At 35.4% G+C, this 24,946-nt stretch overlaps 5 protein-coding genes across 15 annotated transcripts; 3 read left to right on the top strand and 2 right to left on the bottom strand.

The window, feature by feature from the left end:
- Positions 1-1,026: 1,026 nt before the first annotated feature.
- On the bottom strand, positions 1,027-1,856 carry Csp5 (chemosensory protein 5). 2 transcript variants are annotated; one of them, XM_015981290.2, is made up of 2 exons: positions 1,563-1,856; positions 1,027-1,282 (listed from the first exon to the last, which is right to left on the bottom strand). In XM_015981290.2, exons 1-2 carry the CDS (start codon positions 1,783-1,785, stop codon positions 1,071-1,073), a joined length of 435 nt encoding a protein of 144 aa, XP_015836776.1. In that variant the 5' UTR covers positions 1,786-1,856; the 3' UTR covers positions 1,027-1,070. The 2 variants fall into 2 exon arrangements, with proteins under 2 accessions (XP_015836776.1, NP_001039287.1); NM_001045822.1 differs by having other exon boundaries at positions 1,072-1,282; positions 1,563-1,785.
- Positions 1,857-1,971: 115 nt separating this feature from the next.
- Csp4 (chemosensory protein 4) lies at positions 1,972-2,432 on the bottom strand. Its single transcript, NM_001045820.1, has 2 exons — positions 2,234-2,432; positions 1,972-2,174 (listed from the first exon to the last, which is right to left on the bottom strand). Exons 1-2 carry the CDS (start codon positions 2,430-2,432, stop codon positions 1,972-1,974), a joined length of 402 nt encoding a protein of 133 aa, NP_001039285.1.
- Positions 2,433-4,545: 2,113 nt separating this feature from the next.
- LOC103313134 (uncharacterized) lies at positions 4,546-23,056 on the top strand. 8 transcript variants are annotated; one of them, XM_064355600.1, is made up of 9 exons: positions 4,546-4,564; positions 19,654-19,708; positions 19,758-19,881; positions 19,930-20,115; positions 20,166-20,320; positions 20,367-20,943; positions 20,995-21,548; positions 21,596-21,730; positions 21,782-23,056. In XM_064355600.1, the coding sequence occupies exons 3-9, from the start codon at positions 19,794-19,796 to the stop codon at positions 22,943-22,945; spliced, it is 2,859 nt and encodes a 952-aa protein (XP_064211670.1). In that variant the 5' UTR covers positions 4,546-4,564; positions 19,654-19,708; positions 19,758-19,793; the 3' UTR covers positions 22,946-23,056. The 8 variants fall into 8 exon arrangements, with proteins under 8 accessions (XP_064211670.1, XP_015836887.1, XP_008193812.1 ...); XM_015981397.2 differs by lacking the exon at positions 4,546-4,564 and adding an exon at positions 19,089-19,272; XM_015981394.2 differs by lacking the exon at positions 4,546-4,564 and adding an exon at positions 19,089-19,293.
- Positions 5,098-8,419, top strand: LOC103313132 (uncharacterized). 3 transcript variants are annotated; one of them, XM_008195588.3, is made up of 7 exons: positions 5,098-5,221; positions 5,281-5,466; positions 5,517-5,671; positions 5,718-6,294; positions 6,346-6,899; positions 6,947-7,081; positions 7,133-8,419. In XM_008195588.3, the coding sequence occupies exons 1-7, from the start codon at positions 5,134-5,136 to the stop codon at positions 8,288-8,290; spliced, it is 2,853 nt and encodes a 950-aa protein (XP_008193810.2). In that variant the 5' UTR covers positions 5,098-5,133; the 3' UTR covers positions 8,291-8,419. The 3 variants fall into 3 exon arrangements, with proteins under 3 accessions (XP_008193810.2, XP_064211668.1, XP_064211667.1); XM_064355598.1 differs by having other exon boundaries at positions 5,262-5,466; XM_064355597.1 differs by having other exon boundaries at positions 5,099-5,217; positions 5,262-5,466.
- Positions 11,551-15,615, top strand: LOC135265571 (uncharacterized protein K02A2.6-like). Its single transcript, XM_064355294.1, has one exon. It carries the CDS (start codon positions 11,551-11,553, stop codon positions 15,613-15,615), a length of 4,065 nt encoding a protein of 1,354 aa, XP_064211364.1.
- Positions 23,057-24,946: the final 1,890 nt, after the last annotated feature.

Raw genomic sequence — 24,946 nt, 5'->3', positions numbered from 1 at the left:
GAGTGCGAAAACACAAGTTCAAGAGCTGTCGTTATGCAACGAGCGTATGCGAGTTTCATACCTAGACATCTGAGAATTTTAAGTGTTTTCGCATAAGTGTTATTAAAAAATTTTTGTTGGAACATTTTAATTTAACACACGTTGCTATCGAAAACGAGTTTTAACATAGTGTTTATAATCTAGGATTCAGATACATATTAAAAAAAGCCTTAAATGTTACCAACAGAAAATAGTTTTTTCAGAAATCAAAAAATTATATATTCATAATATTACGGAAGATAAGGTACGTTATTTGTCCTTTTACTATGTAATTTTTTTTAAAACCTTTTTAGAGAGATTAATTCATATTTTGATAAGATTTATTGTACAATGCGTGTTCAAAAATGGTTGTTCGTCAAGCCGATTATGAAATTCATATTCAGTGTGCCGTTTCATCCAAATAACTATTGACTACTGTTATCTTTTTCAAATCTTTAAATTAGCTTTTTATTTCTTTTATTTTGCATTCTTTAGCAAAGTTATGTCAAGTGTAAGTAATGTGTCTTGATATAGGTTACATGTCTGTGATTTTTATTATACTTTCCATTTAGGTTCAAAGCTTGTTTGTATTATTTTGACGATTTATCATTTTGTCGGTATTCACACTTTAAATTAAGCAGCACATTACCTACGTTTCTTGTCTTTCATATCTAGGTAACTTCATAGACAACCATATTTGAAAAGTTTGTAGTTAAAATGTTATTTAAAAAGCACATAACATAAAAAAAACAACACCGTTTTTTTAAATTTTGAGACAATAATTTGTGAGATGCTTTCAGTAGGACGGTATTGTTTCTTGAGCACTTTCAAAAAAGCTTATAAAACTTTAAAAATATGTCTTGGGTCCAAGCCCTTAAGTTATTCCAAATCTTTGTTTTTTAATTATTATTATGTTTTTTTCATTTTAAATATTTTTGCCTATTAAAAGAAGAAACTATTTAACAGAGCTGCTAGCTGTAGTAAATGATCTACATAAATGAAACAATAAACAGCAAAAAAATTTATTTGCAAATTTAATAAAATACAGTTCTCTATTTTTTAGCAGAATCAAGCTCTGAATAATCATAATCGTCATCAATTTCGTATTGTTTACGATAAATACCATCAGGGTCGTACTTGGCGACTAGTTGATTCCACTCGTTTCTATAATTTAAGAGGACAAAGGTTAAAATCTTCCCTGCTTGTTTTTTCTGAACTTCGCTGCATTTCGAGCAGTTTGTAACTAAAGCATCAGGTAGAATCTCTGAAAAAAATCAAATTAAAGAAGTGCGTCTTGTATAAACTGTCTTACAATTCCACACAACATTTTTAGTTTTTTATGTGTGTCTAAATTAAATACATATAATTTGTGTGTTTTTTAATAAATGCCTATCTTAAAATGTACTCCACTCTAATCTATTGTAACATTCACAAGTATTTTAAATATGTCATTCTAATGATTTGAAATGTTTTTTATTAAACACTGTTTATAAATATTAAAAAAATGAAATAATGTCTACTTCATCCTTATTTGTAATGCTTACTTTTCAATTCCCGTCCTTCGGGTGAGCACGGGCCTTTTTCTAAGAGACAGTTAATATAATTTAGTAGTAATCTCTTGCTATGTAAAATTCGGTCAACATCCACATTATCGTAGCGAGTGGTGTATTTGTCATCTCTAGTTGATCGGTGAAGCGTTTTACCATTTACAAAATCACTGAAAATAATGAAGAAAACGCCAAAAAATAAAATCACAAAAGTTTTCATTTTAATGCGAATTTAAGAACGCACTTGAGAAGACTAACTGAACTGGAATAAACCTAAATTTACGTTTAATCATTTGCTTCAAGGTGGACGACAAGGTGTTCTTGATTACAGGTTTTTGAAAGATAAATAAAAACAATTAAAAATTAATTTTACTAAGAACTCATTTTATTGTGAGAATGGTAATAATTAGGCTTCAACTTTAGACACTTCGTCTTTTTGTGATTCAAAATATCTCTTCTTGTAAGTTCCGTCAGGATCATATTTTGCTTCTAAGGCCTTCCAGTAGTCCGGTTTGTTATCAATGAGGTATCGCATAATAAAGTCCGATCCTTCCTTTTGTTTTTCGCTGCATTTGCTGCAGTCAGTTTCGATGGCGTCTGGCATGTTTTCTATGAATATTTTTAAACGAATACAAGGTTTAGCTGGTTTTGACAATTGTTCTACTTACTTTTTAATTCGAGGCCGTCCGGAGAACATCGTCCTTTTTCCAATAAACAGTCAACATAGCTTTTTAACAACCTTTCATTTTTGACAACGTTTTCCAAATCAATGTTATCGTATTTTGTCGTGTACTTGTGCGTTGTGTCTTCAGACCACCCATAGTGGACAAACAAAAAGAGATACAAAGGGATCAAATAAGAATACATCTTTCATAAACAATTTTTAAATCCTCAATGTGACAGTGAAGATACCTTTTATATAAAAGACACTAATTGAATTTAATGGACCCAATTTTCTTACATTAATTTTCTGCACGAAATATTAACCAAATTAAGAAATGATTCTTATTTCATTGTTTCGCAGAATAAACCGATTTTAATAGAACATTTATGTCTTTAAACTTATGTGAATTTGATTTTTCGTTTTAAAAACGGTATATTTACAGAGCAATTTATAAAAGTGACATTTTATTTTTATTTTTCCAAAAATTTAGTACACGCCGGCATGTTTAATTACTTGATAACCTGAGAACTTATGATTCATGTATAATCCCTTGCTTATCTTAGAGATAAAACTATAAATATTTTAAGCGTAACATACTTTTTTAGATAAAATCTGTTATGTATTGTAAATAATTTCGTAACTTCCAAAACTTCAGTGGTTCCCCGCAGTTCCTCCTAAAAATTTTATACAAAGCAGATACGTATTTTTATTCGTACAAACAAGAAACGTTTTTGCTTCCTAACTATACTGTAATATTTTTTTAATAAAAACTTTTGTATCTGCAGACGAATCTGTAACTCTATTTACTCTGGTTTTTCATAGTTCTAAAAAAGTCTCTCAAATATCGATTGATTATGATGAGCCCGTAGCCAAAACGACGAAAAATCATCTGGAAAATCTGTACCTACCAAACTGTTACTTATAGCCAACAATTTTCTGGCTATTAACGTGATTCAAAAATTGGTTTGGCGCTTTCGATAAAAAATTAACAATGAATCGGCTTTTGTAAGCTTATAGGGATCACTATAATTTTTTTCCTTCATCAAAAAATGTTGCATTAAAAACTACACATTTTCTGCCGAAAACCCTTACATTTATGACAAAATTTTGATTGGACGTATTTTCTTGCTTAGCTTTAAAGTCTTTTAAAGTTCCTGGTACTGCAAATGCAGCGTCTTTTAGTTAAATGATTTTTCTGCAGAAACATAAGTTTCACGAATAGCAGATTAGTGATTTTATGAGTACATGCCAATTTTTGTTAGTAACTTCTCTATTTTATAAATATCGACATGAGTAGATACTAATTTTTTTATGATTTTTAAGCATATGTTAATACTACATAAGTGATAGCATCTATTTATTACTACAAAAGTATATACTTACAATTTTATGAATATGGATATAAGAATCTACTTAAAAATATAAGTATAAGCATTTTCTACTTTTTATAAACATCACCCAATTGGGTGTGTCAACATTCGCAGATAGGCTCTTAAAAGTAGCTAGATAGAGCTATACAGAACACTATTTCCGGTAAAAAAGATCACAAAACCCTTCATTTGGATGAAATAAAAATCAAAAAATGGCAACGCCGTACAAATACACCTATTCTAATACGTTTAGAAATATATTAACTAGAAGTATTACCATGGTAACATTAATAAATGTTGCTGGTATTTCTAACTCATTTTAAAAATCAAAGGAAATGTTTTTCTAATTCTTTTTGAAAAATCAGATAATAAATCAAGTAAACATTAAATGGAATCATTAAAAACAAAGTTAACAGGTCTGCTTTTCCTACAATTCCATATTAAAGTATGTATTTTTTGCTGCATGTTAAATAAGGAGCAATGATTTTTTTTATTATTTTATTAGCGGTCAATAAGTATACACTCTCAAGAGCGTATCCGCGACTTTTGCCACACCCGATAAATTTTCTACAAAAAACACTATGAACAATGTATATATAAATATCTATAAGTGTGTACTAGAAGAGATTTTTTTTAGACATCTATGTAGGGTTTTTAACCGTCTTTTGTTTCAATAGACAATTCCTTATTTTAATTAATCTTCTTTCAATTTTTGGATAAATTTTTTGATAGGCGGCTCTCGGAAAGATTGTAATTCTGCTCTTGTGATGAGAGTTTATTGGTTGCTAAGATGCAAAAACAAGATATTGTAATATTGAAATGGACTGATTTTGGACCGAACGGTTGGCAGTTTTGACGAGCGCGAAAAGTAACAAGCAGTACCTGGGGCATTGTGGGTACCATGGCGAGCTAGGCAGTTAGGCCCGAAAGTCCAGTTTATTGTGAATATATCGTGTTGTTTTGAAGTGTGAGTTTACTATCCGTTCACGATTGTTTTAAATTCTCAGCAGGCGTAGATATACTATTGTTAGGTTGGCCTGGTCCTGTCCGGTACTGTCTTTATGACGTTGTCTTGTCAAAAAATCGCTGTGTTGGCAGTTCTACTGCTTATTAATTTAAAATATCGAAAATAATTTCTGTTGATACGAAAGTGTGTATCAAAAGATGCTTTGAAGGATGCAGGAAAGACAAACCCGACTTTTTTAACTAATGATAATGAGTAGTATAACAATAAAACCGTATTCATTTATTTATTTAAAAAACGAAGCAAACTGACAACAGTCCTTGGTTGTCATCAATTATAACCCAAAATAAATTTCTTATGACAACTCACAGTACTGCCAAATAAAATGTCAGATTTTCATAGAGAGTCCGAATTTAAAACAATCGTGAACGGTGTTTTTTTATAGTGATCCGTTACAATATATTGGTGGTGATAAAAGATAAAAGGTGATATATATTGAATCGAAAGTTTCGCCTATTTTATTTCTGTGTTTAGTGTTCGGTAATAACATACTCAATACTCATCATAATTATGAGCGGTGAAACAACAGACATTTTATTTCATATTATCTATCAGGAACAAGAGTGTACTTTAGAGCTATTTAAATATGATACTGTGGGTAAGATAACAATAATTTTTTCTTAAAAAATTATTTACAGTCGCAAAATTCATTTGCAGGAGATTTAAAAAATGAAATATTTAGAAATTTCGGATTAGCGCCCTATAAACAGGTTATTGAATGTTGGTATAAAATTCCTGAAACAGATTCCAACACTCTGTTGAGTTGCTGCATTGAAAAAGACGTCAATGTTTTAGTGGTATACAACATCGAAAATGTTTTTCAAAACAGCAGTACCTCACAGGGTAAGTGACAATCGTGATTAGCGAAACAATTAAATCTGTATTTTGTTCAGGAAATAATGAACGGTTTAAACCCACCGAAGTTACAGTAAACGAAACACAAGCAATCTTAAGTTTTGTTCAATATTTCTCAACCAGATTTTCTAACAGAGGTATAACTTTTCATATATGTTGTCTGGAAGAAGCTCTCAACCAAGCTTTTCAAAAGGTACGACTTTATAAAACTTCTAAATAAACCCTCACTTCTTTTCTAGGAACAAGTAGTACTTTTATATTTGCACAATAAAAGCGAAAATTTTTCGAATTTTTTTTGCGAACAACTGGTCAAACCTGACGTTCAAGGGGCGTTAAGTAACGTCTTTTTATTATGCTGGGATATTGGAAAGGATGAGTACACTGAAACTCTAATTAAGGTTCTGCACAGCCGACATGAGTTGAAAAGTTTCGATCGTTTTATTAGAAATAAGACCTCTGTTACGATTGTAATAATCCCCGAAGAAAATTCGTTACAAGTATTAAGTGTTTTGAGGGAAGGCATGTCTCCGTTAAGTTTTTTGACGACATTGCAGCAAGCCCAAAAAATGCTCCCAAGCGATAACGATCACTTAAATGAGAACCAGAGATCTAACTTTGGTTCCAAGGAATATCAACAGATGATGCTAGACATGCTTGGGGATCGAGATTACGATAGTTTTGACTATTATGAGCATGAATTTTTAAAAGAAAAAATTGCGTATGCCATATATGGTCCTCCAGAAACAGAAGAGGGATATAGCGCGGACAAACACAAAAAAATCGATTTTTTGTTCGACTTAATAATAAAACAAAGCAGTAGGTCCTTCACATTCATATCAGTTGTAATTAATGTAAACATAATTCTAGATTTAATTACGAAATGGAAAGACCGCGTTATCATATCCTTTATCTACGTATGCACCGAACCACTCCCAAAAGAAAAACAAAACCGAGCTAAAAAATTCAAAAATTACGACCCTGACTGTGACTTGACTCCTTTTCCCCTTTTCATACTAAGAAAATGCAAACTCAGCAATAATCCTTGCCGGGTCATTATTGACGACGTTGGTCGTGTGTACCACTCTTGGAATGATTATCTAAATGAAAATAAGCTCCCTAAGTGTGAAATGATTTTCCCAAAAGATGGACGGTATAGAGGCGATGAAAGTGGAAACGTGATTCTAGAAAAACAATTATCGCCCCAATGTCATGTCACAAATGCTATTCTGAAAGGAACAGACATTGCTAGTGCTGTGGGCGGAATAGTTTCAGGAGGCGTGATGATAGCTGCTGCTTCACTTCCTGCAATTGCAGCTGCTCCTCTGGTGGTGCCGGCTGCTACAATAACAGGGGCTGCACTGGGGGTGTATTCACTTGGACGAAGTGCTTTTGGTCTCTACGATCGGTATAAACACCGCGAGGTAATAATCTGTTTAGTTATTGTTGAGCTTTCTTGTAATTTCAGTAGAGTTTAAATTTTTTCGAGTCGTCTGAAGCCCGAGGAGCTTACATTAACATTGTTGCTGGGGCTTTGGGATTTGCTGGAGCGGGAGCCAACATGGTTGTATCTCAATTGGCCGCACAAGGATTTAACATTGGAAGAGTAAGATTGTGATATTGCAAAAAGCGGTAATTTTATTTTTCTTCTGATAAGGGTGCTACTGCTACTGTTAACACGATCAATATTGTTAATCTTGGAGTTGGCGGTGCTGGAATTGCCAATTCCAGTTACGAAGTTGTGAAGAACTGGGTGTCCGAAAACGAAAAACCATCTCTCTTGACTATAGTTCAACTGAGCTCTTCTATTCTTTTCTTCGGACATGCTGTTTACAATTTTAAGTCTGTTGGTACCATTGTTGAGGAAGCTCAAGCCAACACACTGAAAGATTTTCAAGAGTCTCTAAGAAGTAATAGACACAGAAAGACATTTAATAAACTTTTGAAAGAAACCATTCGCCAAAACGAAGGAAACGTCCAAAAAGGCCAAGCTGAAGTAATATCGACGATAAGGAATATAAAGAACAAGGATGATGTGTTTGCCACTTTAACGCGTACCAACAAGGCAATGCACAGGAATAAGGTTAGATTCTCTGCAGTTAATGGAGAAATTTCGTTAAATGGTGTGCCTGTCGACATGTCAGCGTTTGCCAAAATGGAAAAGAACGAAGTCATTACATTTTTAACCAGTCTGCCAAATGCACCAAACCCCACAACCGCCGACATTCGCAATATGAGTGTAACGATTCGTAACTCTTTCTACGGTATAAATGCTTCTCAAGTAGGTGCATTAGCTGTTGGTTTAGTCAAACTTTTTGGTTCATCGGATTTAACCATACAGGAGAAAATTATCAGTGCTGTATCTGAGCTGGTCCAATACTTGCTAACACAAGTCGGTATCATGGACGAACTCGATCGAATATTTTCCACAGTGGATAAATACTTTCGCTTAATTAATATGGTAAATAGATATTTCCAGTCACTGATAAACGTAGTCGAGGAGCAATATCAAAGGTGGTTGGAAACGCGAGACCCGGACTTAGAAGAACCTTACTTCTTTCGATTATCTCTAGATTATGCTAAAAGGGCGGCTGAATTGTTCAATTTAGTATCTGAAGCTTATTTCACAGGGACTAAGCTTAACGCGTTTGGTCTCAAAAAACTACAGGAATATTTTGTCACTTGGTTCACCAACCAGGTTTACTCGTATGAAGAGAGACAGCTCAGAAGAGATCAAAGAAGGCAACATAGTCAACAACCGAGAACAAGAAAACATTGTCCCGATTGCGGGGGATATTTTTACCAATTATCATAGATTTAGCTGTTTTGCCAAGAGTTACATTATATTTAAAAATAATGTTAACCAAAAATTATGTGTTACTATTTGTGAATTTTAGACATGTCTTTAAAACGAGCATTACAATAAATTATTTAAAACCAATAATGATTGTGATTTAGAAGTTTTTGATTCCTTGACCAAATCATCGCTGTTCTAGATCATGTATTCTTTTCAGGCTGGGGCATTTTTTTAGTTTAACTAATTTCCGTTGGCGCTATAATCTAGGGAATTTATGCATCACGTTTCTGTTTCTAAATCCCATTTCATTTCATAGAAGACTTTTTTGACAGCGCATTTGAATTTTTTAGAGTGAAATAAAGCACAAATTGAGAGTTTCTGTATGAGAAAAAAACTATTTAGCTAAATCCCAGCAACAAATTTTAAGCCAAGAAAACACACCAGAAACTCTAAAAAATGCAAATGCGTTGTTGCAAAATTATTCAATAAATTGAAATGGGATATAGAACCTTTGTAAATGCCAATATCATTTTTTCTACTTCGGTTTCGTACTCAGGTCATCACTATACACGATTTGCGTATCGTAATATCCAACAAAGTGCTAAAATAATCACACTAAAAACACCAGTGTAATTTGGTTAAATAATGTTGACATCCTAGTTTTTTGACAATTTTTTGAGAGAACTATCAGTGTCAATCGGAACCTGTTCCAAGTGCATAATTTCATCAAATTAGTCAAATACGAAACTTTAGAGGCATTTGTACCATCTCTGATTGTAGTCCCTTCGAACACCTTTCGAATAGTGTTCAAACATGACTTCAAAAGCCAGTGCAAGTAAGTAATTGAGATCCCATTTCAAATTTCACGTATTTGCCACAAAAGCCCGTATTTGTTAAGGGATACATGACAAAACGTCTAAGGCACTTTCAGAATACATTTGAATAAATACACTATTGACGGTTCAATTTATTAATTTAATTTCACGGTTTGCGCGTAAAATGGTGTCAACTGCCACAAAATTCCCTAAATTTCGAAATTAATTTCTTTGATAAAAAAAGGGCAAAGTAAAAAAAATACTGTATGATATCTCGCTCATAAAGCATTTTGTCGCACTTACTTTATTATGGCAGTCCTCGCTGCGCTCGTCTTGCCCTAAATCCGTGCGTGCGACAAAATGCGTCTTATAAAACTCGTATCATAATATACTATTATTCACAACCAGTCTATTATTAGGTCATTATATTCCTACTAGGAGACTTATAATGATATCAATAAAACCTATAGGTCTTATGAAAGCACCATAAGACTCGTAACGAAATTAAATTGCATTTCTTACATTTACTTTTATATTAAATGAGAAAATATGGTTGATTTCTTTTTTATTCGACGTCGAGAACCGATTTAAACGAATACAAGGTTTAGCTGGTTTTGACAATTGTTCTACTTACTTTTTAATTCGAGGCCGTCCGGAGAACATCGTCCTTTTTCCAATAAACAGTCAACATAGCTTTTTAACAACCTTTCATTTTTGACAACGTTTTCCAAATCAATGTTATCGTATTTTGTCGTGTACTTGTGCGTTATTTCTTCAGACCACCCAGAGTGGACAAACAAAAAGAGATACAAAGGGATCAAATAAGAATACATCTTTCATAAACAATTTTTAAATCCTCAGTGTGACAGTGAAGATACCTTTTATATAAAAGACACTAATTGAATTTGAATTTGAATTGAATTAATGGACCCAATTTTCTTACATTAATTTTCTGCACAAAATATTAACCAAATTAAGAAATGATTCTTATTTCATTGTTTCGCAGAATAAACCGATTTTAATAGAATATTTATGTCTTTAAGCTAATTTGAATTTGATTTTTCGTTTTAAAAACGGTATATTTACAGAGCAATTTAAATAAGTGACATTTTATTTTTATTTTTCCAAAAATTTAGTACACGCCGGCATGTTTAATTACTTGTTAAGCTGAGAACTTATGATTCATGTATAATCCCTTGCTTATCTTAGAGATAAAACTATAAATATTTTAAGCGTAACATACTTTTTTAGATAAAATCTGTTATGTATTGTAAATAATTTCGTAACTTCCAAAACTTCAGTGGTTCCCCGCAGTTCCTCCTAAAAATTTTATACAAAGCAGATACGTATTTTTATTCGTACAAACAAGAAACGTTTTTGCTTCCTAACTATACTGTAATATTTTTTTAATAAAAATATTTGTATCTGCAGACGAATCTGTAACTCTATTTACTCGGGTTTTTCATAGTTCTAAAAAAGTCTCTCAAATATCGATTGATTATGATGAGCCCGTAGCCAAAACGACGAAAAATCATATGGAAAATCTGTACCTACCAAACTGTTACTTATAGCCAACAATTTTCTGGCTATTAACGTGATTCAAAAATTGGTTTGGCGCTTTCGATAAAAAATTAACAATGAATCGGCTTTTGTAAGCTTATAGGGATCACTATAATTTTTTTCCTTCATCGAAAAATGTTGCATTAAAAACTACACATTTTCTGCCGAAAACCCTTACATTTATGTCAAAATTTTGATTGGACGTATTTTCTTGCTTAGCTTTAAAGTCTTTTAAAGTTCCTGGTACGGCAAATGCAGCGTCTTTTATTTAAATGATTTTTCTGCAGAAACATAAGTCTTACGTATAGCAGATTAGTGATTTTATGAGTACATGCCAATTTTTGTTAGTAACTTCTCTATTTTATAAATATCGACATAAGTAGATACTATTTTTTTATGATTTTTAAGCATATGTTAATACTACATAAATGATTTATTACTACATCTATTTATTACTACAAAAGTATATACTTACAATTTTATGAATATGGATATAAGAATCTACTTAAAAAATATAAGTATAAGCACTTTCTACTTTTTATGAACATCACCCAATTGGGTGTGTCAACATTCGCAGATAGGCTCTTAAAAGTAGCTAGATAGAGCTATACAGAACACTATTTCCGGTAAAAAAGATCACAAAACCCTTCATTTGTGTTAGGTTGGCAACTCTCACGTGGGCGACACGGGAGTTGGAGGGGGGTTTTTTGGCAGAGTGAGTTAGTTAGGTTATGTCGCAGAAGGGGCCTGGACGCACCCTCAATGCTCCGGGATATTAGTCAATAAACAGTTATAAGGTTGAATGGTCTATTTACAACTAACCTAACATGGTGTCAGTGTTTTAAAATCCGAATCCCGCTCGTGTTACAAATTGTGAGTGTAAAAACCACCACAACTATCACGATGGATGCACTTCAGGCACAAGTGGCCGAGTTGGAGCAAAAATATGCGGATCTCATGGCACAAGCACAGGCCCGGGTTCAGGCGAGTGACACACCGTCAAAGCAGGCTCCAACGAGTAGCATCGTCTTCAGCAACTCCATTCCGATTCCGGAGAAATTTTCATTCGAAAAAGAAGATTGGCAAGTGTGGATTACACATTATGAACGTTTTAGAACAGCAACAAAACTAGACAAAAGCACACAAGCAGAGCAAATTAATAGTTTATTGTTGCATATGGGGGCGAAAGTTACAAAGTTTATGGAGGCTAAGCAGAAACAGGAAACCGATTTTCCTAGTTACAAAGCGCTGAAAGAATTCTTTGATAACGAGTTCAAAGACACTCCTAATACAATCTACGCACGAGCTAAGTTTAACAGACGTGACCAAAGGGAAGGTGAGGACGCCCAAACGTACATCGCTGACGTCATAAGCTTGGCCAAAACATGCAATTACAGAGATTTGGAGGAGGAACTCATAAGAGATCGATTAGTTGTTGGAATTCGTGATGAAAAATTGTCGGAAAATCTACAAATGAATGACAAATTGACACTTAAAACAGCAATTGACAAAATAACTCAAGTGGAGAGGATTAGAACCGAAAACAGAGAACTAAGAGTGAGAGAGGAAACGGTAAACAGAGTAGCTAGAGACAAAGCCAAGAAATTTAACCATAAATCCGTGAAATATGAAGGAAAACAGCGCAGGAGCAAAGATGGAAAGCAACAAAGTGAACATAAATTTAAAGGTTGTATAAGGTGTGGAAATTCGAACACACACAACAGGATGGAATGCCCAGCCAATGGACAAACGTGCCATAAATGTAACTTTAAAGGCCATTTTGCATCCAGATGTAAAACAAAGAACGTAAACGCAGTGGAATCTGAAACCTCAATATCAGATGATACTGATGATAGCTATGATTCGAGCTATGATTGTAGGGAGATTATCAATATTAATCGAGTAAAGTTGGACAAACCTTGGGAAGCGGTAGCGGAAATTTTTAATACAAACATTGTATTCAAAATAGATACCGGAGCCGATGAAACCATAATATCTAGCAAAGAATTCAAAGATAAACTTCAGGGGAAAGTAAAGTTACAAAGAACAAAAACAACACTGTTGGGACCCGGAAAAGGAAACCAGAGAAAATTGGAAATAAAGGGAGAGATAGTAGTTCCTCTTAAATGGGAAAATAAGATAGAAAATGTTAGATGTTTCGTCGTTGATACACCAGATAACTTACTGGGAAGACCAGCCTTACAAAAACTAGACATGATCAAATGGACTGGCAAAGAACTCGTTGCGAGTGACAGTGTTATTAGACATGTAACTAGCAGAAAAGCTGATGAAAAATTCCAACATAAGATGATGGTGAAATATCCAGAGGTGTTCAAAGGCTTGGGAACTCTTAAGAATTTTGAGTACACAATTGAAGTAAAATCAGACGCACAACCTTGGACCTTAAACACGCCTAGAAGAATTCCACTCCCCATGATGGATGTAGTAAAAAAGGAGCTGGACAAGATGATTCGCGAAGACGTTATAGAAGCCATTAATGAACCTACTGAGTGGTGTGCACCTATGGTTATTGCAGCGAAAAAGAACGGAAAAATTCGCGTGTGTTCAGACTACACCGAGCTAAACAAGTGCGTTAATCGCGAACTGTACCAATTACCGTCGGTCGATGAGACAATTTCGAAACTGAAAGACGCGAAGTGGTTTACCAAGTTAGACTTTTCCAGTGGCTTTTGGCAGCTTAAACTTTCACCGCAATCGCGCAAATATACCTGTTTTCTCACACCATTTGGCAGGTATGTCTACAAACGCATTCCATTTGGGATCACCTCAGCACCAGAAGTTTTCCAAAAAACCATCAGCGGCGTAATCGGCAAATTAAAAATGGAACACGTCCATGTTCATGCTGATGACATCCTCATCACAGGCCGCAACGAAGCTGACCATGACACAAACGTGAACAAAGTGTTAACACTCTTATCGGATCACGGCTTGACTTTAAACAAATCCAAATGTGAATTTAAAACGAACAAGACCTTATATTTAGGATACTTAATATCCGAAAATGGTGTTCAAGCCGATCCCAAAAGCGTTGAAGCCATTAATAATTATCCCGCGCCATCGTCGGTAACCGAAGTTAGAACTTTCCTCGGCATGGTTAACTATGTCTCAAAATTTATCGTTAATACTTCGAAAAAAACCCAATCATTACGTGAACTACTGCACAAGGATAAACAGTTTGTATGGACAGATAAACATCAAGCGGATTTTGAAAAACTTAAAAGTGAAATCGCATCATCGCGCGTGTTAGCCAAGTTTAGCACGGACAAAAAATCGCGAGTGTCGGCAGACGCATCGTCTTTTGGTTTAGGTGCCGTTTTAGAACAGTTACAAAGTGACGGAAATTGGAAACCTACTTATTTTTGTTCGCGTACCCTCGAACCATGCGAGCAAGCCTATGCTCAAATTGAAAAGGAAGCTCTCGCCATTACATGGGCGTGTGAAAGACTCGAAAATTTCTTACTGGGCGCTCATTTTGAAATTCATACCGACCATAAACCGTTAACAGTAATTTTGGCCACCAAAGAGCTCAACAAACTATCCAACAGGCTACAAAGATTTCGCATGCGGTTATTGAAATTTAACTATACTATAGAATACGTTCCAGGTAAAACGTTTTTCGTTCCCGATGCATTATCCAGAGCACCAATCCAAGGCAGAATTCGACACCAAGACCCACTTCTAGAAGACATTCAAAATCTCTACATCAATTTCGTGATGCGTGAGGTCGTTACAGAAATTTGTTCAACGGAAGAAATCAAGTCTTACCAAAACAAGGACCCAACGTACAGCAAACTCAAAGAATACGTCAAAAATGGTTGGCCACAGAAACACAAAAGCGACCCGTTAGTCAGTAAATTCTTCTCTCATCAACAAGACTTAAGCATCGCTCATGACATTGTTTGCTACAAAGACCGAGTCGTCATTCCTGGTCCTCTTCAGAAGAAGTGCCTCTATGTGCTCCATGACGGACACTTCGGTATTAATAAATGTTTGGACCGGGCCAAAGCTACTGTGTGGTGGCCAGGTATCACAAGAGAGCTTAAAGAAGTCGTCGGGAAATGTGAAATTTGCATCAAACTACGCAGACCAACGGTAGATCCCATGTTACCATCCGAAGTTCCATCTAGACCGTGGCAAACAATTGGTGCCGACCTCGCAGAATATCATGAGTCAACTTACTTAGTGGTACAGGACTATTATTCCAAGTATCCTGAAATCAGAAAACTTCGCACCACCAAAGCCAAAGTTGTTATCGAGACCTTCAAAGAAATGTTTGCTAGACATGGTATACCCGAAGTTGTCCGCTCCGACAATGGCAAACAATTTGATTGTCACGAATACAGAACTTTCAGCAGAAAATATGGATTTAAGTTAATTACCAGTAGTCCCCATTACCAACAGTCAAATGGACAAGCCGAAAGTGCTGTGAAGCTGCTCAAAACGATATTGAGGAAAAATGAAGATCCATATCTTGCACTTCTTACCTACCGCAATACACCTACTAAATGTGGATTGTCACCTGCCCAACTGCTCTTTGGCAGAAACCTTCGAGACAGACTGCCAAGGTTACCTTCAGGGTTAAAACCTGCAACTATCGACCATGACACTGTCAGACAAACGTTAATCAACAATCAAGCAGAACAGAAGTCCAACTACGACAAACGACACCGAGTAACAAAAGAAGAGAAAAATCTAAAAGAAGGTGATCGCGTATGGATCATAAATATGCAAAAGGAGGGAGAAGTACAACGCAGATGTGAAGAACCAAGGTCATATTTGATCGAGACTGACGGCGGTTGCGTCAGACGAAATCGAAGACATCTTCAGCCCTTACCAGACAGAAATAATGAACCCGAACATGACCCAGAACAACCAGACGAATCAGAGGAACCAAAGAAAAGACCAATCAGAAGACCCAAAAGATACCAAGATTATTATTGTTATTGAAATATGTATATTTTGATACCTCAGGTAGTTAGTTTCATATTTAGCTTAGTTTTGTATTTAAAAGGGGGGATGTTAGGTTGGCAACTCTCACGTGGGCGACACGGGAGTTGGAGGGGGGTTTTTTGGCAGAGTGAGTTAGTTAGGTTATGTCGCAGAAGGGGCCTGGACGCACCCTCAATGCTCCGGGATATTAGTCAATAAACAGTTATAAGGTTGAATGGTCTATTTACAACTAACCTAACAATTTGGAAGAAATCAAAATCAAAAAATGGCAACGCCGTACAAATACACCTATTCTAATACGTTTAGAAATATATTAACTAAAAGTATTACCATGGTAACATTAATAAATGTTGCCAAATGTTGCTGGTATTTCTAATTCATTTTAAAAATCAAAGAAAATGTTTTCCTTCAATTCTTTTTGAAAAATTAGATAATAAATCAAGTAAACATTAAATGAAATTATTAAAAACAAAGTTAACAGGTCTGCTTTTCTTACAATTCCATATTAAAGTATGTATTTTTTGCTGCATGTTAAATAAGGAGCAATGATTTTTTTTATTATTTTATTAGCCGTCAATAAATATACACTCTCAAGAGCGTATCCGCGACTTTTGCCACACCCGATAAATTTTCTACAAAAAATAACAAGCGTTCATTTAAAAAAAAAACTCTAGAGGGCTTTGAAATTAAGAAACAATTGTTTTGCATGTCTGTGATTAATTCGCTCTCTCATAACCTCACTTTTTGACAATTAAAAAGATAACAGATTTTCATAAAAATATTCATTTATTATTTATAAAAACTGTTGGAAATGTCTTCCTTGTTGTTCACCACACATAACACATCGTCTCTGAACACTATTTAACAATCTTTGGCTATGAATTCGGGTTTAGTAGGCAACCAACAATACAATGATACAAATTGATCTTCGAAATCCGTAAAAATGTCAGAGCATGCTGCGAGTTTTTTTAATAATGAACACCTGATACTATTGTAACCGTTCGGGGGTCTGGCCTTGTTCGTATATTTAGTTTTGAGGTGATCGTCTAGAGATTGTTTGGAGGACACTACTTTGTAGTTCAAAATTCGTTATTTCAAGTACTGTGTGTCTGGGGAAAAGAAACTCTACGGACTTCATTAGAATTATTTATTCAACATACTACACACATAATCTGCAGGTAGGCAACTCATTTAACAGTCAAGTGGGTAGAGGACCCGTACTACGCATAGGTATCTCTACTATCTATCTCCGGCATCAAACGGATGTAAGCTGGGGTGTGAGAATTTAAACAAATTGATTATGCGGACCCGCCCCGGGAAATTTAAAAAGACGGTTGCAAGAGGGACTCCCAGAGGTTCCGACCACCGCGTGCTCTCCATTCCCTAACCTTGGGTATACATCTCTCCCCAAGCCTCAAGGTAAAAGCTAGGCTCTCTTTTTTAATTTGGCATGTTTTGTAGTTGGGCCATAGCACTCACTGGGACTGCCGAGGTCTTTTTCCCTAGTGTGATGGTAAGTTCCAAAGGGAGACGGAAAGATAGTGATTAAACAAGCAAGTTGCCCGCGATAAGTCCTGGTAATCAACACGTGATTTAATGAAGCAAACCAGCTCACGTCGAGTTTGACACTCACAGTTGATCGCGTTTCTAACTGCCTAAAATAAATGATTTTCGGACCTACATCTAATTTACTACCCGAAATTCTCCTATTAAACTAATCGACGGTTATTTGACAAAAATAATTTTAGCTTCTCCCCCGTTACTTTCAATGCTGAACCCACTCCGTATTTCCTGGTCCCCGTTGGCTAACTGTCACCGACCTGCATCTAAATCCCCTGGATATGCCGGCTCCACCCCGGACGGGTTGTCCGGTTGTGACGGTCCCGGGGCGTCTGTCATGGCGAAAATAAGAAATCCGGCGTCCTCCGCTAAGAGATAGGTGATAAAAATGGTTCGCCTCCAGAGACCTGGAGTATAAAACCCTGCGGAGAAGATTCACCGGTTGGCGCTCAACCCGTCGAAGACAAAGAAGCTGCCGGTTGGTGAAGGTTCCCCAATTAATGCTCACTAGTAGCTGAACCAATCGCGTCTTTTGGAGCTGGCGCTCGACCCGTCGGAGACAAAGAAGCTGCCAGAGATTTCCGTTCAACCCCAGGAAATTTTCACAACCAATTTCTCCAACCCGTCGGCGAGAGAAATTGATCGGCTTCGCGAGTTAGTTGGCTCAACCCGTCGCAGACAAAGAAGCTCAACAAAAACTCGCGGTTGGTGCGCTCAACCCGTCGAAGACAAAGAAGCTGCACCTCAATTAAATTGGTAACTGAATTAATCCTTTATTTGGAGTTGGCGCTCGACCCGTCGGAGACTAAGAAGCTGCCAAGGATTTACATTCAGCACCAGGAGTTACTCCAAACAGTCTTTCCGGCCCGTCGGTGGAAAAAATGAGTTTGGAACGCAAAGCTAGTTGGCTCGACCCGTCGAAGACAAAGAAGCTCAACTACAGCAGAGAGAAGTGTAAAACACCCTCTGATTTTCTCATTCCCGGCGGCTACTATTTATAGGGGGTTTGTGACGTCACTGAGACTATGGCCTACGTGACTAACGAGAATCTGTGTTTATTTCGATAAGACTGCATTAATTTCTTCGATACCGTAACCGAATGTTTGCGAATGCCCGTGATTTGCGTAGGCATTGTGACCAAACCTTAAATTTTGTCCCTTGATCGTAAATCAATTAATCGCGACAGTTCCCGATGGAATATTGGGCTCTTTTAATTGTTTTTCGGTAATCTGCCCGTGTCTTATATTGACGTGACTTGGAATTATCTGTTACAAAAGTTTGTGTGTGTAATTCCATTTCAAATTGGCAATGTTTGATATACGAATGTGGATGGATTCATATACTGATTTTCCACGCTCGGATTTATGTGGTCAAGAATTTAAAATGGTCTCCCGTGTGTTTGATTAAAGTGCTATCTTCCTTGGGTTGAAATTTAAAGAAATTAGCGTTTATTTTACGGATAAAACAGTAGACTAATTGCACATCTGGCGTTAGTTTTCTCCCCTTGGAATTCGAGGAATGTGGAGTGTTTTCAGGCCCTCGCTACCTGCTCTTTTGTTCCATTTCCGGTGACTGGGTGATATCGTCTCTTCGAGGGTCGAAAAGTGCTGCAAAAAGCTTCTCGAACTCGCATTTAGCCGTTACAATTTTATTTAGATTTTTCTCTTTTCCTCCTTTTTGTTATATATAACAATCAACTAATTAAATTCATAAGTCAATTTATGGTTGTGCTACTGGTTGCCTGTCTATAGCCCCTGGATGGTCTCACTATGAACAATGTATATATATATATATATATATATATATATATATATATATATATATATATATATATATATATATATATATATATATAAAATATTGAAATGGATTCATTTCGGACCGAACGGTTGTTCGGTGGTTGGAAGTTTTGACGAGCGCGAAAAGTGACAAGCAGTACCTGGGGGGGGGGCATTGTGGGTACCAAGGCGAGCTAGGCAGTTAGGCCCGAATGTCCAGTTTATTGTGAATATATCGTGTTGTTTTGAAGTGTGAGTTTATTATCCGTTCACGATTGTTTTAAATTCTCAGCAGGCGTAGATATACTATTGTTAGGTTGGCCTTAGGTCCTGTCAGGTACTGTCTTTATGACGTTGTCTTGTCAAAAAATCGCTGTGTTGGCAGTTCTACTGCTTATTAATTTAAAATATCGAAAATAATTTCTGTTGATACGAAAGTGTGTATCAAAAGATGCTTTGAAGGATGCAGGAAAGACAGACCCGACTTTTTTAACTAATGATAATGAGTAGTATAACAATAAAACCGTATTCAATTATTTATTTAAAAAACGAAGCAAACTGACAACAGTCTTTGGTTGTCATCAATTATAACCCAAAATAAATTTCTTATGACAACTCACAGTACTGCCAAATAAAATGTCAGATTTTCATAGAGAGTCCGAATTTAAAACAATCGTGAACGGTGTTTTTTTTATAGTGATCCGTTACAATATATGTCTTTCCAACTGAGAAGTGGTGATAAAAGATAAAAGGTGATATATATTGAATCGAAAGTTTCGGCTATTTTATTTCTGTGTTTAGTGTTCGGTAATAACATACTCAATACTCATCATAATTATGAACGGTGAAACAACAGACATTTTATTTCATATTATCTATCAGGAACAAGAGTGTACTTTAGAGCTATTTAAATATGATACTGTGGGTAAGATAACAATAATTTTTTATCATTTTTTATAATATTCATTTGCAGGAGATTTAAAAAATGAAATATTTAGATATTTCGGATTAGCGCCCTATAAACAGGTTATTGAATGTTGGTATAAAATTCCTGAAAATGATTCCAACACTCTGTTGAGTTGCTGCATTGAAAAAGACGTCAATGTTTTAGTGGTATACAACATCGAAAATGTTTTTCAAAACACCAGTACCTCACAGGGTAAGTGACAGTCGTGATTAGCGAAACAATTAAATCTGTATTTTGTTCAGGAAATAATGAACGGTTTGAACCCACCGAAGTTACAGTAAACGAAACACAAGCAATCTTAAGTTTTGTTCAATATTTCTCAACCAGATTTTCTAACAGAGGTATAACTTTTCATATATGTTGTCTGGAAGAAGCTCTCAACCAAGCTTTTCAAAAGGTACGACTTTATCAAACTTCTAAATAAACCCTCACCTCTTTTCTAGGAACAAGTAGTACTTTTATATTTGCACAATAAAAGCGAAAATTTTTCGAATTTTTTTTGCGAACAACTGGTCAAACCTGACGTTCAAGAGGCGTTAAGTAACGTCTTTTTATTATGCTGGGATATTGAAAAGGATGAGTACACTGAAACTCTAATTAAGGTTCTGCACAGCCGACATGAGTTGAAAAGTTTCGATCGTTTTATTACAAATAAGATCTCTGTTACGATTGTAATAATCCCCGAAGAAAATTCGTTACAAGTATTAAGTGTTTTGAAGGAAGGCATGTCTCCGTTAAGTTTTTTGACGACATTGCAGCAAGCCCAAAAAATGCTCCCAAGCGATAACGATCACTTAAATGAGAACCAGAGATCTAAATTTGGTTCTAAGGAATATCAACAGATGATGCTAGACATGCTTGGGGATCGAGATTACGATAGTTTTGACTATTATGAGCACGAATTTTTAAAAGAAAAAATTGCGTATGCTATATATGGTCCTCCAGAAACAGAAGAGGGATACAGCGCGGACAAACACAAAAAAATCGATTTTTTGTTCGACTTAATAATAAAACAAAGCAGTAGGTCCTTCACATTCATATCAATTGTAATTAATGAAAACATAATTCTAGATTTAATTACGAAATGGAAAGACCGCGTTATCATATCCTTTATCTACGTTTGCATCGAACCACTCCCAAAAGAAAAACAAAAGCGAGCTAAAAAATTCGAAAATTACGACCCTGACTGTGACTTGACTCCTTTTCCCCTTTTCATACTGAGAAAATGCAAACTCAGCAATAATCCTTGCCGGGTCATTATTGACGACGTTGGTCGTGTGTACCACTCTTGGAATGATTATCTAAGTGAAAATAAGCTCCCTAAGTGTGAAATGATTTTCCCAAAAGATGGACGGTATAAAAGCGATGAAAGTGGAAACGTGATTCTAGAAAAACAATTATCGCCCCAATGTCGTGTCACAAATGCTATTCTGAAAGGAACAGACATTGCTAGTGCTGTGGGCGGAATAGCTTCAGGAGGCGTGATGATAGCTGCTGCTTCACTTCCTGTAATTGCAGCTGCTCCTCTGGTGGTGCCGGCTGCTACAATAACAGGGGCTGCACTGGGAGTGTATTCACTTGGACGAAGTGTTTTTGGTCTCTACGATCGGCATAAACACCGCGAGGTAATAATATGTTTAGTTATTGTTGAGCTTTCTTGTAATTTAAGTAGAGTTTAAATTTTTTCGAGTCGTCTGAAGCCCGAGGAGCGTACATTAACATTGTTGCTGGGGCTTTGGGGTTTGCTGGAGCGGGAGCCAACATGGTTGTATCTAAATTGGCCGCACAAGGATTTAACATTGGAAGAGTAAGATTGTGATATTGCAAAAAGCGGTAATTTTATTTTTCTTCTGATAAGGGTGCTACTGCTACTGTTAACACGATCAATATCGTTAATCTTGGAGTTGGCGGTGCTGGAATTGCCAATTCCAGTTACGAAGTTCTGAAGAACTGGGTGTCCGAAAACGAAAAACCATCTCTCTTGACTATAGTTCAATTGAGCTCTTCTATTCTTTTCTTCGGACATGCTGTTTACAATTTTAAGTCTGTTGGTACCATTGTTGAGGAAGCTCAAGCCAACACACTGAAAGATTTTCAAGAGTCTCTAAGAAGTAATAGACACAGAAAAACATTTAATAAACTTTTGAAAGAAACGATTCGCCAAAACGAAGGAAACGTCCAAAAAGGCCAAGCTGAAGTAATATCGACGATAAGGAATATAAAGAACAAGGATGATGTGTTTGCCACTTTAACGCGTACCAACAAGGCAATGCACAGGAATAAGGTTAGATTCTCTGCAGTTAATGGAGAAATTTCGTTAAATGGTGTGCCTGTCGACATGACAGCGTTTGCCAAAATGGAAAAGAACGAAGTCATTACATTTTTAACCAGTCTACCAAATACACCAAACCCCACAACCGCCGACATTCGCAATATGAGTGTAACGATTCGTAACTCTTTTTACGGTATAAATGCTTCTCAAGTAGGTGCATTAGCTGTTGGTTTAGTCAAACTTTTTGGTTCATCGGATTTAACCATACAGGAGAAAATTATCAGTGCTGTATCTGAACTGGTCAAATTCTTGCTAACACAAGTCGGTATCATGGACGAACTCGATCGAATATTTTCCACCGTGGATAAATACTTTCGCTTAATTAATATGGTAAATAGATATTTCCAATCACTGATAAACGTAGTCGAGGAGAAATATCAAATGTGGTTGAAAACGCGAGACCCGGACTTAGAAGAACCTTACTTCCTTCGATTATCTCTAGATTGCGCTAAAAGGGCGGCTGAATTGTTCAATTTAGTATCTGAAGCTTATTTCACAGGGACTAAGCTTAACGCGTTTGGTCTCAAAAAACTACAGGAATATTTTGTCACTTGGTTCACCAACCAGGTTTACTCGTATGAAGAGAGACAGCACAGAAGAGTTCAAAGAAGACAACATAGTCAGCAACCGAGAACAAGAAAACATTGTCCCGATTGCGGGGGATATTTTTACCAATTATCATTGATTTAGCTGTTACATTATATTTAAAAATAATGTTAACCAAAAATTATGTGTTACTATTTGTGAATTTTAGACATGTCTTTAAAACGAGCATTACAATAAATTATTTAAAACCAATAATGATTGTGATTTAGAAGTTTTTGATTCCTTGATCAAACCATCGCTGTTCTAAATCATGTTTTTTATAGAATATAAGAATAATTATTCTTTTCAGGCTGGGGCATTTTTTTAGTTTAACTAATTTCCGTTGGCGCTTTAATCTAGGGAATTTATGCATCACGTTTCTGTTTCTAAATCCCATTTCATTTTATAGAAGAATTTTTTGACAGTGCATTTGAATATTTTAGAGTGAAATAAAGCACAAATAGAGAGTTTCTGTATGAGAAAAAAACTCTATTTAGCTAAATCCCAGCAACAAATTTTAAGCCAAGAAAACAGACCAGAAACTCTAAAAAATGCAAATGCGTTGTTGCAAAATTCTACAATGAATTGAAATGGGTTATAGAACCCTTGTAAATGCCAATATCATTTTTTCTACTTCGGTTTCGCACTGAGGTCACCACGATACGCGATTTGCGTATCGTAATATCCAACAAAGTGCTATAATAATCACACTAAAAACCAGGGTAATTTGGTTAAATAATGTTGACATCCTAGTTTTTTGACAATTTTTTGAGAGAACTATCAGTGTCAATCGGAACCTGTTCCAAGTGCATAATTTAATCAAATTAATCGAATACGAAACATTAGAGGCATTTGTACCATCTCTGATTGTAGTCCCTTCGAACACCTTTCGAATAGTGTTCAAACAAAATTCCCTAAATTTCGAAATTAATTTCTTTGATAAAAAAAGGGCAAAGTAAAAAAATATTGTATGATATCTCGTTTATAAAGCATTTTGTCGCACTTACTCTATTATAGCACTTCTCGCTGCGCTCGTCGTGCCCTAAATCCGTGCGTGCGACAAAATGCGTCTTATAAAACTCGTATCATAATATACTATTATTCGCAACCAGTCTATTATTAGGTCATTATATTTCTGCTAGGAGACTTATAATGATATCAATAAAACCTATAGGTCTTATGAAAGCACCATAAGACCCGTAACGGAATTAAACTGCATTTCCCACATTTACTTTTATATTAAATGAGAAAATATGGTTGATTTCTTTTTTATTCGACGTCGAGCACCGGTTTACTGTAAACGAAACTGGAACTAATGCAGTATTTCTATTTTAAAAATTGATTTGACAAACGTCGAATTTAAATTTTAACGAATTTAAATAATTTTTAAATACTAATCCCGTTTGTGTCAAGATTTTGGTCAATTTTCTGTACCCGGAGCGTGTTGTGGATAATAACTCCGTTATTATGGACTTTAATTATTTAATGTATTATCGTTTGAAAGTTTTCTTATTCATCTTTTTAAAAAAAGAACATAGTTTTACAACGACTAGTTATCGAAGAAATTTTTAACAAAATAAAAAACGGACAAAAAATTATGATAAAAATTGATAAGAATTTTGCTGTTTTCTCGACGCCAATCCCTTTCACGGATCATTTTACATGCATAGCTACTTATATTTATGAATATCTTTATTTTTCCGAATATAGGATGTTCCACACAACTTTTTGAAATCTTGGAGTCGTTTGGGTAGTGTATTCGGATACAGACATTTTTAGTTTTTCACTAAATAAATTAGTTATTTTCGAGTATAAAGCCTGTTGGACAGCTTCTTATTTTACGTGTGATATCGAGGATATCGAACTTAATCAGTAACTAAAAATGTTGCAATTTTCTGAAAAGATAAACAATGTTACTATAGACTATCCGATTTTTCAAAATTTTTAATCGTGTTCGTCGAATTTTACCGAATTATCTTTTTAAATAAGATTGATAAAATTGTAAAATAGTTATTAATTGAAAGTATAAACTACATTAACATTTTTTTCTAAGTGCTTGAATAATTATATCAGCTAGTTTTGAATGAAAAGACGACATTGTCGTTG

The sequence above is a fragment of the Tribolium castaneum genome, chromosome 3, assembly GCF_031307605.1.
Source record: "Tribolium castaneum strain GA2 chromosome 3, icTriCast1.1, whole genome shotgun sequence".
Taxonomy (NCBI): Eukaryota; Metazoa; Arthropoda; class Insecta; order Coleoptera; family Tenebrionidae; genus Tribolium; species Tribolium castaneum.
Note: the sequence above shows the minus strand (reverse complement) of the source record. Positions and strands in the feature narration are given on the sequence as shown.